Consider the following 16,026-nt stretch of genomic DNA (forward strand, 5'->3'; position numbering starts at 1 on the left):
TTCCTGACTCCAGATCTGGCTACTACTGTACCATTTAGTTGCCCTCCTAAAGTCATTTGTTTCTCCCTAATGGTCAGGAAACTGTACCAAATTATTTTTGTTTTGGTTTTTGTTTTGTTTTGCAAGGCAATGGGGTTAATTGACTTGTCCAAGGTCACACAGCTAGGTAATCATTAAGTATCTGAGATCACATTTGAACTCAGGTCCTCCTGAATCTAGGACTGTTGCTGTATCTACTGAGTCACCTACATGCCTCCCCCCAAAATTATTTTTTATCCAATACGAAAAACATCACCATCAATATAACACTATATTAAACCAATCTAATTTGTGGAAAATCCACCTTCTAAAGTAGTGGTGTCAAACTCAAATAGAAATGGGGAGGGAACTAAATACTACATAAAGATCTCTGGGTCACATATTTACTTAGGAAAAAAAATCACATGTTAAGATCATCTATTCTTGGCAGCTAGGTGGCATAGTGGATAAAGCACCGGCCTTGAAGTCAGGAGTACCTGGGTTCAAATCTGGTCTCAGACACTTAATGATTACCTATCTGTGTGGCCTTGGGCAAGCCACTTAACTCCATTTGCCTTGCAAAAACCTAAAAAAAAAAGATCATCTATTCTCTAATATGGTCAGCTCAGTGGATAGAGTACTCAGTTTGGATAGAGTACTCAGTTTTCTGAGTTCATATTTGGCCTCAGACACTTACTAGATGTGTGACCATGGGCAAATCACTTAACTGTAAAATGTGCTGGAGAAAGAAATGGCAAACCACTGCAATATTATCTCTACCAAGAAAATCTTAAATGAGGTAATGAAGAGTCAGATACATCTGAAAAGCAATAGAACAAAAATATTCTTTATTATAATTTAGTATATTTTGTTAAGAATTTTCTACATTTTATTGGAGTACCCAGAATTTAACAGTATCTCGCACATAATAGGTAATTAATAAATATTTACTGCCTGTTATATAAGCTAAATTTCCTATAGTTGTGACTCAGTCTTCAAGAAACATGGAATTTTAGCCCTGAAACATGGAGATAGATAGATAGATAGATAGACAGACAGACAGACAGATAGATAGATAGATAGAGACAGAGAGAGAGAGAGACAGAGAGAGAGAGACAGAGATAGTGAGATAGAGAGATTGTTAGATGATAGAGAGATAGATAGATGATAGAGAGATAGAAATAAATATTCAAGAAACAGAATTTTTACATTGAAAAGAGGCTTCAGTCTAATAACCCTCTTAATTTTAAAGATAAGGAGACTGAGTCACAAAAAGGCTGAGTGTCTCATCTAAAAACTAACAGAGCTAAGACTAGAACTTGATTGCCAGTTCATTACTTATGAAAAAGAAAAATAACATTAATAATAGTTTATATGAGAAGCCTCTAGACTTAAATTAATGGGGAAACTTTATATAATCATGTTGGGGGAAGCCGAATGAGAAAATGCCTTTGGAGAAGTGGAGAGCAATTAGTGTCAAGAGACTATTCTTCATACTTAGCATTTAGTGAAGCTCTAGAAAATAAACATTTATTTACAATTTTTTTCTATTTATTGCCATTTCTGATCAGAATTAAGCCAAAGGTTTTGGAAGAAGAAAGAATTTGACTTGTAAGATATGTAATACAGAATGATCATACAAAGACATAAATACCTGGGAACTGAAATCACACCTTGGCCTGGTTTGCTGGGATTGCATCTCATAGTGACAACAGCCACTCGCCCATTGTTGCAAGATGCTGTCACTGTAGAAGACCTAATATGGAGTCAAATGAGAAGTAACCAAACAGATACTTATCAAAAAGGCACAAAAACAACTGTTGGCACTTGCACACCTGACCAGAACAATTGAGGCTTTGTAAATCCTCTTTCACTTGACTTTTCCCTAATTTGAAATTTGTAATTATTACAAGGACCAGGCTGTCCTTGTAACTATCTATGGCAAAGAAAATTACTGTGCAAATTATTATTTGAAACAAGATTTCAATCAATGGGAATATTTAAAAAAGATTGCTTGCAAACACTTTATAAGTATTCGTCAGAGAAAACTTACGTTAATTATAAAAGACTTAAATGTTTATTAAAGAAGCATTTCTGTCAGGCAACACTATAATTATTATTGTTGTTGTTTGTCATTTCAGTAATGCCCAAATCTCCATGACCCTCTTCAGCTCTTTTTACAACTGAGGAAATTGGGGCAGCCAAAGTTAAGTGATTTGCCTGGGGTCACACAGTTGGTATGTGTCTGAGATTGGATTTGAACTCAGATCCTCCTGACTCTACTGCACCGCCTCTCTGACCAATACTAACTAGGCTCTGACCAATACTACATTCCAAAACTATATTAGAATTCGATCATTATTCTATGTTTTCAAAAGTAATAAACTTGTAAGTCTTCTAAACACATTACTTAGACTTTTCACCTATTCATTCCTTCAAATATTTCAATCACCAAGTTGTCCCAAAAGTCTTGGCACAATTTTAAATTATTAAACACTGCATTCTGACTTTTGGGACAACCTGTATGAACAAGGAACTGTGGGAAACATAAAGATGTATAAGATATAGTTTCTGCCCTCCTGCCTTATTTACAATCTCATTGAGGATGTAAAACACAAGCCCAAAGAAGCATACATTAAGTACCATATCAATTGTTCTAGCCCAATAGTATCAAACTATAGCAGGAAATAAATACCAATAGGTTGCATATTAACTTAGAAAGTCAAAAATTAACATTGTGTATTATATATGTTGTATTGTATTATGGTTTTGCTAGACATTTCCCAATTATATTTTAAACTAGTTTCACATATTATATGATACCTCCATAAATCTAGGCTATACAGTTTGACTCCAAAGCAAGGGATACTTTCAAAATTGGTGACTCACCAGGAAATGCTTCAAAGATTTTCTGAGATTAAACATTCTGACCTGTTCTCTACAATGACCACCAGACTTGCTAATACTTAGAACATATTTCAAAGGCAAAAAAATGACCTTGACTCTGAATGCCTTTGCCTGACTAGACTTCCAAAAGATTAACTGACCAAAGAAGCATTAGTCTCCACTTACTTGTAAAAGAAGTGTACATCTGGTATTTGCCTTAATGGAGCTGGGAACATATCTTCTTTTACATTGATATTGTACAATGTGGTTTCGACTGTTACTCCTAAATTGATGTAAAAAAAAAAAACACTGAATATTTTTAAAGGATAAGATTTATTAACTGTCTATGCATTTGAATAATATCTAGTTTCCTTAGCTAGGAAGAGTCAAATGTCTTAAATACTTACTATATTGGCAAATCACAACTTCTCTCAGTCCATTTATTTATCTATAAAATGGGGATAATTATAGCAACTAACTCACAGAGTTGTTGTGATGATCAAATGAATTATTATGAAAGTACTTTGTATACTTTAAAGTTACATATAAATGCTAGTTATTTAATATTATTATTAATTTGTTAACATCATAGGATTATAGTTCTAGAGCTGGAAGGAACAATAAAAGTCATCTATTCGCTTTACAAATAAGGAAATTAAAATTTAAGATGATTAAAGGATTTGCCTAAGGTCACACAAGTAGTAACCATTAAAGATAAGCTCTCCTGACTTTGGTATTCCATCAACTTTACCTTAAATAAGAAGCAAGCTTTAGGCAAGGGCAAGAAACTAAGCAAGTCCCATAGAGTCAGAGAAGGAACCTCTGCCTGAGCTGTTCCTATCCAAAGATTCAGCCTGATGAAGCTGGCTACCTTAGAGTTTCTTACAATTCCCAATGGTCAGGGTATCATAGATCTAGAACTGGAACAAGGTTTAGAGGTCATCCTGTTTTTTGAGTAGAAGCCAAGATTCAGGTGAATTGACTTGTTCCAAGATAACACTTAGCAGAATTGGGATTTGAACCCATATCTTATGATTCCAAGTTCTGCACTCTTTGGTAAAAATCAGTATAATCCAAATGGGATGATGATTTCTGGATGCCATTGAAAGGCTGACTGAAACTGAGGTGGTTGTTGCTGTCTTTTCAGTAATGTATGATTCTTAGTGATTGTATTAGAGGTTCTCTTGCCAAAGATATTACTAGAGTCATTTCCTTCTCCAGTTCATTTTACAGATGAGGAAACTGAGGCAAACAGGGTTAAGGGGCCTGGGTAAGATCACATAGCTAGTAAATGTCTGAGACCATTTTTTAATTTTAATTTTAATTTCATTTATGGGATAAATTAAGCATTTCCATAACATAAAAAGATTTTTTTAAACTCATCTTCCTGACTCTAGACTCAGAGCTCTATCCATTGCAATACCTTTTGATATTTAGGGGTTTTTTCTGATACTCTCTCCCTATGCCTCTGTGTTGGCACTCCTTAGAGAAAAGGAAAGATTTCTTTCTGCAAAATGCAAAAGTCATCAATAAATCATCATCCTGAACTTGAATAGTTCTCAGAGACCCTCAGGGCATTTGTTTCTCAAGAAACCTTTTCAGAAAAGATATATATTGTCAAATGCACAGGAAAAGCATCAAGTGTCAACTAAAGAAATGACAGATCCAGAAGGCGGACTTGGAGTCATAACTTCAAAGTCCAAACAGTAAGAAATTTCAGCACTCAAAACACTCTGGTCAAAGGACCAGAGATGAGACTATAAATGACACTTTGTGAAATGTAAAGTTCAGAACCACTCAGTCATAGGCAAAGTAGTCTGGTGTCTGATTTTCCTTTATCCTTCCTTATTGTCTCCCTTTCATATAGTCACTACAAAGCTGAAGCATAGGTGAAAACCACATCGAACAGTTTTGCTCTTTGTGAGCAAAAAAGACAATTAGCCACCCCTCCCCCCAAAAAATCATGGTTAAAATGGAATGACATTATTTGTGAATTTAAATTATTCATGTTAATCTCATTCCATTATACACATATAACAGAGTTTGCAGTACAATTATTTTGAGGTTTTCCTGCAAACACACACACACACACACACACACACACACAGTCCATAATACATATTTAATTGTATAACTTGCATATTTATATGTATAGTGTGTCCATAATTATTATATTTCCTGACCCCAAAAACACTTTTTTCCTTAACAAGTTTGCTGGTACTTTGAGTTTGAAAATCTTACAAACATTTTATTTTAAATTACTTTAGAAGTCAAAGAAATGAAAAACTATCATTTTATAGTGTATATAGTGATCTATGAAGTGTAAAATTAAAAATTACCTGTAACTACATTGCAACATCATTGAATTCAAAATGATGAATGCTATATACTAACTCACTGCTTAACATTTGATGATGGGGAAGGAGAGAGACATGTTGCAACAAAGTTAAGGAAAGGTATCTGACTTTGGTGAGATTTACATACCTCCTCTCTTCTTCAAGCTTTAAAATTGAAACCTCAGTACTAGACAATGAAAAATTTCTGAAAAATTTCTCAGCTGAGTTTGTTTGCCAGAATGCATATAGGCACATACTGGCTGAAAAATTAGTAGTGTATGAATCTCAAAATATTATAATCAAAGCCCTTTGACAAACAATGCTTTACTATCGTTGGGTTCATTGCTTATTTGTGCCATTACCTCTAATTCTTTAATAACTGCTTTCCTAATTTTGAATTTTCATGGAACCAATTGAAGATATAAGATGACTTATGCCTATCCAAGCATACCTACCTAAAAATATATCTGCAAGACTGATAGACTGTGAAGACAAAGCTGTTCGGAAGCCCTTGCTTTCAGATGGAATAATAGTTGACTGGCATATAAATGCTCCTACAAAATTGGTATAATCTTCTGATTCAGCTACCATTTCCTTCACAGTGATATCTGTTATGTTGTTAGTACAAATTGCCATTTTCTTCCCCTGAGAAAATAAAGTGAGAAAAAGTAGATTTCAACAGGAGAGAAAGGAAAACCTATATTTCAAATTCACTCACCTCCATCTATATATTTCTGAGGCGAAGAGAGCATCAGTGGTGTAATACAAGATACCACGATATAGCCATGACAAACAAAATCCCTACCTAATAAAGGCTAATAGAGAAATAGTGATTATCAGCTGCTTCAAACACAAAGTCTAAAAACAGTGCATATAAAAAGATCACCAAGCTTCAGAAGGCTGTGGGGGAACAAAGTGAATAGATTTCACCCTCCTCCTCAATCTTAGCTTGAGTTTAACATAAAAGCAATTTGTCAAATTGTAGAAGAAAAGTGTAAAACAAAATTTCAAGTAGTCACTTAAAGGTTTCAAAAAATCCTGAGAGAAGGGCTGAATTCTAAGTAGCTGGTCATTTCATTATGTATTCTTCCAAAAACGCTACCAAAAATATTCATTCACTTTCATATTCAGTTATGATGTTTGTCTATTCAATTAAACATAGTAAAAGTCTTAAAACTGCCTTATCCTTATTCCTCTACCCTTCCCCCCCAAAAAAATAACAAACCTCAGCAAAGACACTCTACAAGAAATAGTTTGATAACTAAAACAAGCCTCTTTAAATGAAAATGACAAAATATACAGAGAAATCCTGTAGAAGATTAATACTGTTCTAGGAAAGAAATGCAAAAGTAAAGCATTAGTAATTTTTATCATGAATATGTACAGTACTTACATCCAATTCATTTCAACAAATAACTACTAATCATTATTCGTTAGGTTTTTCTGTAGGGATACTGTAATAAACGAAAAACCTCTAAAGATGGAGTTTCTAGATAATAAATAACCAATTTACTAATTAGACTATGTCAATGATTTTTCTCAGTAAGCAAAGACAAAAACATGGAGAACTTGAAAGCCTTAAAATTTTTTGAAAGGGAATTCCCTGTCAATACTGACTGGTAGACATTCTGAGACTCAGCCACCTCCAGGATCTTGGATAGGGGAATCCCTCTCTATCCAGATCACTCTAGTTGGTTTTCTCCTTCATGAACTAGGTTACCCTAAACTCTAGTGGAGTATAAGAATAGGGGTTCATTTCCCCAGGCTAAAAACTCACCCAGACTAGATTTTTTTACTCTAAACAGAAATTAGATCTCCTGGTTAGGTGGGGTCCTGCCCAAGATTGAAGGGCAGACATATTTCCTTGAGGGCTAGAACAATTTCATGAATCAGTTAAGTCTTTCAGAGTCTGACTTTTAACAGGGATTGGACCTTAAATGAGGAAATAAAGGAGGAAATTCTGGATCACAGATTGATAATTGGTTATAAAATGATTTCTCTTAATAAAAAATAAAAATGAAAGGTACTTATATTCTATGAGGGATAAAATATATATTCAGATCAGAAATACTAAAAAACTTTGAGTTGGGAGAGAACACTAGCAAACATGGATGGGGTTCTATACAAGTTAACTTAAGAGATGACTCCAAGGCTGTACCCTGAAGGAAGATGAGAATTCCAAGAGGGTGATGAGGTGATGAGGAAGAAATGCATTCTAGGGACAGTGAACAGGCAGCCTATGCAAAAAGTATGGAAGTACCAGATGGCATGCTAAGCTTGGCAATTAGCAAGTAGGCCAGTTTGGCTGGAAGAATACAGAGCTGGTGAAGAGGAGCAATATAAAATAAGTCTGGAACAGCAGGTAGAACCAGATTGCAGAGGGCTTAAAATAATACCAAGTTAAAGAATGTATATTTTATCCTACAGGCAATTGGTAAAAGGGAAAGAAACTGGATTCTCCATCATAATTATAATATCTAGCATTTATACAGCACTTTAAGATTTCCAAATGTTATCTCATTTGATTCTCACAAAAATCCTTTGAGATAGATGCTATTATTATTTCTGTTTTACAGACAAGGAAACTGAGATTGAGAAAAAGTTATGTGTCTGAATCAAAATTTGAACTAAAATCTTCCTTATTCCAAGGTCAGAATTCTTTTTACCATCTCCACCTAGTTGTCTATCTCCCAAAAGCATTCTTCCTGTATCTTGAACCTCAAACATTCTACCTCATAGTACATATTTGATAATCATATTGTATTCTTCCTTTTAGATTATAAATTCCCTGGAGGAAAGAAGTGTTCTATTTCTCATTTTTTTGAAATTTATATAGTTGAAGGAAAGAATTAATGAATGAGATAGTTTTGGGGTTTTCATTCTACCTTCACTCTTCCCAATCCTATTTTTGCTACCTTATTTCATAGTACTTCCTTGTATATACTGTGAATTTTTGCCCAATATCTATATATATCTATATCTAGATATATAGACTATATATAGTTTACTTCCATGCTGTTGTATGCAGTGATATACCTAGAAAGCATCTTCTAGACCTCAACACTGACCCCCCTTCATTTTCAACTTTTGAAATCCTATCTATCCTCTAATTGACCAAGTTCAAATGCTCCCTCTTTATTGAAATCTTCCCTAATTCAGCTTTTTCAACCCCCAAACTAATTTTCCTAATGCTCAACCTACTCAATAAATGCTAGTGATGGGGGGGGGGCAGCTAGGGTGCAGTAGATAGAGCACTGGCCCTGGAGTCAGTAGGACCTGAGTTCAAATCTGGACTCAGTGTGTGACCTTGGGCAAGTCATTCTGAAACCCCATTGCCTTAAATAAATTAAAAAACAATCAACAATAAATGCCAGTGACTCCCTGTCTCTTTCAGGATCAAATACAAAACATTCTAATTGGCATTTAAAGTCTTTCATACTCACCCTTTTCTACCTCTGCAATCTCCTTACACCTTACTCCCAATCACATACTCTTCAATTCATTGCACTTGTCTCCCGGCTGATCAATGAACAAGATATTCCATCTCTCAGATCAGTTTTTTCAAGTTGTTCCCAGTCCTGGGATGTTTTCCCTCTTCGTTTTCACCAACTGACTTCCTTTAAGTCCCAACTAAAATCTTATTTTTTATAGAAAACCTCTTCCATCCCTCAATTCTAGGGCCTTCATGTTGTCCATTATTTTCTATTTATCCTATACATAGCTTACTTTGAATATATTTGTTTGCATCTCCTTTCCCACATTAGATCATAAGCTTGCTTTTGAGGGCAGGGATTGTCTTTTTATCTTTCTTTGTATACTTAGTACTTAGCACATAGTAAACCAACACAAAATTGGGTACTTTTATTATCTCCATCTTAAAGTTGAGAAAAGTTTCAGAAATAGAGGTTAAGTGACTTGCCAAGAGTCACACAGCTAAGTATGAGGTTGAATTCGAGCTCAAGTCTTCTTGACTCCAAGCCTAGCACTCTCTATCTACCATACCACTAGCTATCTCTATTGACAGAGATAATTAGAGGCAGATCTAGGATTCAGCCTTAAGGCCTATGACTTCAAATTAAATGTACCTTTCCCCTGTTCTATGTTGCCATGTTTTTCTGATTTTTTTTAATGAGCTGTAAACTCAACAAGATGAAGGACAGTTACTCATTTTTACATTGCTCTCCACAAAGACACTTCCTAAATACTTTACTTTTTATCTCAGCTTATATACTCAAAGTCATGCTATGCTAAAATGAAAAAATCTAAAATAAGGGATAAAGTTAAGATAGGAGCATGAGAGAGAGGAAGAGGAGGAAGCAAATGAAAAAAAAAGGTCATAGGTGAAGAGAAAAGAAGAGAAAGAAGAAACTAAATGGTGAGAAATAAGAGAAATAAATGAAAGGGGAAATATGAAAAAGAAGACAAAATGGAGAAATAAAATTTAAATAAATCCAAAGATCCAAGCTTTGAGGGCAGTAACTCATCATTTAATAAAAATTCCTGGGAAAACTGGAAAGATGCTTGAAAGAAACTTGGTCTAGACCAATGACTCATAATGTATACCAAAACAGGATCAAATGGATAAATGATAAAGCTATAAAAGATGATTTCATAAGTAAATTAGAACATGGGAAAAATTTTCCAGAAAGATCTATGGAGAACAGAAGAATTTATGACCAAATGAGATAAAGATCACATGAAGCAAAATAGGTAATTTTGATTGCATGAAATTAAGAAGGTTTTGTACAAACAAAATTAATGAAGCCAAAATTAAAAGGAAAATAGGAACCACTGATAATCCATTTCTCAAATATATACAGAAGTAAGCCACAATTTTTCAAAAAGAGTCATTCCCCAATTAATGAAAGGTCAAAAGATACAAAAAGGCAGTTTCCAGAAGAAGAAAACAAAGTTATCAATAGTAAACATGAAAAAATGCACTAAATCATGACTGATTAGAGGAAATGGTCATTCAAATACCCCTGAGATGTAACCTCACACACATTAGCCAATTACCAAATTGGCTAATATGACAGAAAAGCAAAATGATAAATACTGGAGAGGATGTGGGAAAAAGAGACACTAATGAACTCTGGTGAATTTGTGAACTAGTTCAACCATTATAGAGAACAATATGAAATTACATCCACAGGACTATAAAATTATGCATACTCTTTGACCCAACAATACCACTGGTAGGTCTGTATCCCCAAGAGAAAGGAGGAAATGTCTTATTTGTACAAAAATATTTATGACAGTTTTTTGTGATATCAAAGAATTGAACATTAGGTATCAATTGGCTGAATGAGTTGTGATATATAATTGCTGTGTATATAATTTTGATGGAATATTAGTGTGTTATAAGAAATAATAAGTAGTATGATTGCAGAAAGGAAGCTTTATATGAACTGATGCAAAGTAAAGGGAGAAAAACCAAGAGAACATTCTACATAGTAATGCCAATATTGTAACAATGATCAACTGTGAAAAAGTTATTTACTCTGAGACAGGGATTCAAGACAAATTCAAAGAACCCATGATGAAAAATATTATCTGTCTCCAGAGAGAGAACTGATGAATTCTGAGTGTTCAGAATGAAGCATATTTTTTTACTTTGTTTTCTTCTTTGCGTGCATAAATGTGCTTTCTTTTGTGATATGTTTTACATGATTTCACATGTATAGTGGATATAACATTGTTTGCTCAAGGCATGGGGGGGGAAATGGGAGTAAAGGAATTTAAAACCCAAAATTTTTAAAATAAATGTTTTAAAATTTGTAAATGTAATTGGAAAATAAATATTATAAAAATTGCAAGTAACACTGTATGCACAAAATTAGAATATGTCACCACAGCCTAAATTTCTAAGTCTGTTTTAGATGATGATCCCTTTAAGGGGTCACATCCTCAAGTTTTACTGTCTTTGTATAAAATCCAACATAGTATACTGTGCAGTTAATAAGACAGGATTATGACAACTAGAGGCATATGTATGAATGTTAGAAGTACAATACACAAGATCCAGATTCTTTTCACAATTTATCACAGAGTCCATTAATTTCCCAATTCCCTTCACCCCCCCCGACCTGAAAAAAAAAGTTGGGGAAGGGGAATCAATTCACATTGTATATACTATCAAATTAAATTGATATTTTGATTAGTTTTACAGAAATGCTTCCTCTCCCTCTGTCTTTTTTTAATCTTTGTTACAAGGGATGGTTTTCTGGGAAGGAGAATATGGATAAATATTTGGAAATAAAAGTAACATAAAAACAAAAGAGATCAATAAATTTTTGAAGGATCAGATCTAAAATTCTATGACAATGAATTTTCAGCTACAAACTGACCTTTAAAATTAAAAATCAGATTTATTTCTGACGTTTTAACAAAACTCATTGGGTAGTACAGTGGAATCACAAAATCAAAGAATTAAAAAGATATAGAGGTAGATGATACCCCAGAATCCATTGACTCCAACCCTCATCATTTTGTAGGAAAGCTAAGGGATCTGCCCAGAGACTTACAGGTTTGGTTAACCAATTGGACCAGAGTCTCTGATTGTGAAGCCAATGTTTTTTCTGCTGTAAATTTGCTATATCTTCCTGATGATTTTAGTTGTCATCCTATAATATTTCTCTATTTTGACTTTAAAAATGTCCTTCTAAAAGATCATCTGCTTCCAATTTTTTATCAACTAAATAATCTTAAAATCACATAGTCTATAAAATGAACAGAATAAAGAGGGAAACGTTAGAACCATGGTTACCTAAGAAATAACCAACTGGCATGAATGAGATATAACTTCTGCTTTTGTTTAATTTTTAAAGCAATTTTCCTGCATAATATGCCTATCACTGCACCCACTGATTCCATACCAGGTCATATTTTTTTGGCTCTATAAAAGAATGAATAACGCAGTTCTAATGACAAGTACCTGAGAAAACTTAGTTCAAGGCTTGATATTTTTCTGAGATTTTTCAGAGTCTTTTGCTTCTTTGCCAAGATAACAAAACACCAACTCAAACCTGAAAGGCTACTAAAATGCCCACCCCAACCTCCTTCCCCATACATGCACCAAGACACACTTGATGGACAGAGCTCACCTCATGTCCACACAGACTGATGTTGAAGAAGTGGAAATATTTGGTTCCTTTAGATGTGAAACTCGGGCCATTCATTAATGAGCCAACACTGCTGAGGTTGCTGAAGTCATAGTGCAAACTCTGGTTTTCTTTCATGTAGGACAGAAAGCAATCACTATAGCAAACCGTGTGGTCCTTTGGTAGGAGATGAGAAGACAAACACAAAAACAATAAGGTGGGGAAGTCATTGCTAAGTGAGAAGGAAAACACCAGAAAGACTTTGTAACAAGTTCTTAGATTTATATGAAACTTTGTAACAAGTTCATGAAAAAACTGGCTCAGAAAATCTTCTATTTTTCTCCAGAATTCTTGAGTTCTCACTCTTTTTCCCAGGTGGGTTTTGATTCAATGGAATGCTTTTAAAGCACCTACCATGAGCCTGGCCCTCCCTCATGAACTAGATAATGTGTTAAGAACCACGGCTACCAAGACAAAAACCTCATTTGACTAGTTCTGAATCTTTTTTGTGTCATGGACTCATTTGGCAGTTTAGTTGAGAGTACAGAGCCCTTCTTAAAAAAAATTTATACACACACACACACGCGCGCGCGGACGTGCGCGTGTGCATATATATGTGTGTCTATCTGTGAATGTTTCATATAAGTGTGTGAATGTATATTGTGTAAATGTTTGTTAAGATGTGTCCATATAAGTGTATATATGTATATTAGTGAGTTATAATGCATATTACTATATATGCATAGTGCATGTGTTATGTATATACATGAGCATATTGTTGTATTTGTGTATACACACACACACATACATGTATACTAAGGCTAGAAACAGCCACTTATTGACTCCATCCCACTCCTGACTAGCATTAAAGTTTGACCTGCTCCATATTTCTTGACCAGTTCACTAGTGGTTCCTTAAGCAGGTTAGTGGTTCCTTTCTGGGGTTTTCCTAATTAGAGTTAGACTTAGTGATGGCACCCATAAAGCTTAGCCAACCAAAGCTCATAACTCCTGAATTCAAGAAATCCACCAGTCTAAGACTACTCAGTAGCAGAAATTATAGGAATGCACTGTCAGGGCAAAGCAATGTTTTTAAATGCATAAAATGAAACAATTATATTGAAGTACTGTTTTATAAAAAAGGTTGATTGGTCCTCATTTTACTAACTCATGAAGAGGGGGAAGAATAAGAATTAAAATAAATCCATTTTTTTTCTTTTGAAGACACACTTATAGCGAGATATTAGGTTACCATGGAATTTTAGGTCTAATACTTGGAAATGTTTTATTTGATTCTTTTGTTTTTACATCCCTTTCAATTCTAAGTATTGGGAATAAGATAGAAATAGAGACATAACTGCATGAGAAGAGAACTAAGCACCCTGAACTAAATTGCCTTTTCAGCTGAGAATATCAACAATTTGTCTATCTCCTAGCAAGAATATGGCATCCTTCCCAATATTCATCCCAACCACAAAGATTATCATAGAAGGCAGGTGTCATGACCACTTCACTTGTCATGATATGTCAGCTCAATATTCAAAACTTAGTAGGCACTGATTTCTCTTTCTTCCTTGAGTAAAACTAAGTAATTTATGGACAGCTAAGAGAAAGGGACCTAGAGGTCCCAGTAACCATATCGCTGTCATATGTTCTTTGAAGGAAGCTAGAGATGCTATGAGGCACAGATGAGGAAAAGCATTCCAGGAATCATCATACCTATTATTCAGAGATATCAACTTGGAATTGTAAGGAAGTTAGATTTGAAATGAAAGAGAATGAAGCAGGGAGACTAATTTAAATGCTGCCATAAAGAGGTCTGCCACAATAAGGGCATAATTAAGAGATATGATGAGTACATGGACGAGGATAGACATTACATATTTGGAGAGAGGGAGCATACAGGTAGGTGATTGAACATGGTGAATTTCAGATGTTGCAGGAAATCCAGATGGCAAGTTGGTATTTAAAATCAAACAAAAGTTTTAGAGAAAAATTTAGTTCAACTAAATAGACTGGAGATTCAATTGTATAGTTCAGAATGGACCCAAAAAGTAAATAGAAAAAATTAAAAGAAAGATATTATTGGGCTAGCTTTATGACAAAAGACAAAATACAAAATCCTTAAGATCTAGATCTCTCCCTTTTTTCTCTACTTATAATCATCCACTATTGGCCTCATAACCCAGAGGAATGTATTTGAGACTCTGTGGACATCTTCAAACAGAGAAGACTTTATTTTCTCTGCTGTGGTTCTGCTTCCCTCCTATTAAAGGGGGCTTTTAGAGGTGGGAAGAGGTCTCCAGTTAATAGCTTCATGAGCTTCTCAAAAGTACAATGTAGGTTCTTTCCATTTGGGAAAGTTGGATACTATAGAATTCTGAACTAGTAACAGCTGTACAAGCATGAGAAAAAAAGAGGAAAAGAAAAAAAAGAGGGGAAAGGGGGAAGAGAAGCCAGACAGAAAGTCCAAAGACTGACCCCTCAGTCTAAAATGCTATCTTTTTTTGTATGAGACTTCTGAGTAAATGCAAGAGAATCTCTATGAGTATTGATTTATCAATAATTTTTATAACTTTCCAAAGCAATGCTAAGGTAAAATAAGTCAAATGATTAAGAAGATGTTGAATAAGAGGAAGGCATCGAAGAAACTCCACTCTTTATCCTTTTTTGGAAGCTTCTCTGACCCTGAAGAAATAGAGGCATTGAATAAAAGAAGATTATTAACCAGCCAGCTAAAGAAAAACTCGGAAAAAATGATGCTACCTACATTCCAAATGTTGGGGTTAGCTAAGCAGGATTAGGCGACTTGTTTATTAAACCACCACCAATCATGTTATTAACCCCCAAAATAAAAAGGGAAATTTAATTTTAAAGATAGGGCACCTGGGCAGTACAGCGGATAAAGTGCCAGGCTAGGAGTTATCTTTCCAACTCAAATCTGGCCTCAGACACTCACTAGCTATGTGCAACTTATTCAACCCTGTCTGCCTCATTTCCCTCATCTGTAAAATGAGCTGTAGAAGAAATGGCAAACTGTTCCAGTACCTTTGCCAATAAATTCCACCCTAACATATGAAGGAAATGTCCACAGAGTCTCAAATTTATCATCATCAATTGTGAGGGTCACCAGAGGATGGTTATAGATAGAGAAGAATGGGACAAGTCCAGGTGTTAAGGATTTTGCTTTTTTGGCATAAAGAAAACTCTTTTTTTTTGTTTTTCTATTTGCTTTTTTGGTATCATTCTGAACTATGTTGATGAATCTCCAAATGAGGTCACAAAGAGTTGGACATGATTAAAATTACTAAACAGCAAAAAAAAATTTTGAAGTTATCTGTTTATGATCAGGAGAAAAAATAAGATCTCTTTTAGGACTGGGAGGATATTAAGATATTTAGTATAGCAGTATATTATCAATAAACAAAATTCAATTAAACTTTAAAAAGTTACAAAGCATGTAATATATGTGGAACACTGTGTTGGGTCCAAGGAAAAAAATAAATTTTCTATAAAACAAGGCACTTGTATTAATGGAGTTTGCAACATAACCCATCTATTCTTAGATGGATTCATGATCTGCTCAGTATAAGTATAACCTTTCAGTGATATAGATCACAGCTTCTCCATGTCTTCTCAATCAATGTGACTTTTTTCCATATTCTTGAATATATGTCATAATTTACA

The 16,026-nt window shown here is 34.4% G+C and overlaps 1 protein-coding gene across 4 annotated transcripts in view; it reads right to left on the minus strand.

Moving 5' to 3' along the window:
* The window catches only part of ELAPOR2 (endosome-lysosome associated apoptosis and autophagy regulator family member 2), a 337,228-nt gene that overhangs the window by 28,193 nt on the left and 293,009 nt on the right, over positions 1-16,026 (minus strand). For 3 of the 4 annotated variants that reach the window (XM_074194058.1, XM_074194061.1, XM_074194060.1), the window contains 4 exons: positions 12,344-12,517; positions 5,696-5,885; positions 3,091-3,187; positions 1,673-1,774 (listed from right to left, as the gene is read on the minus strand). In XM_074194058.1, the coding sequence (XP_074050159.1) occupies positions 1,673-1,774; positions 3,091-3,187; positions 5,696-5,885; positions 12,344-12,517 (563 nt within the window). The remainder of the gene's footprint in view (positions 1-1,672; positions 1,775-3,090; positions 3,188-5,695; positions 5,886-12,343; positions 12,518-16,026) is intronic. The other variant, XM_074194059.1, reaches the window with a different exon arrangement.

This window comes from Macrotis lagotis, chromosome 7 (genome assembly GCF_037893015.1).
Source record: "Macrotis lagotis isolate mMagLag1 chromosome 7, bilby.v1.9.chrom.fasta, whole genome shotgun sequence".
Classification (NCBI taxonomy): domain Eukaryota; kingdom Metazoa; phylum Chordata; class Mammalia; order Peramelemorphia; family Peramelidae; genus Macrotis; species Macrotis lagotis.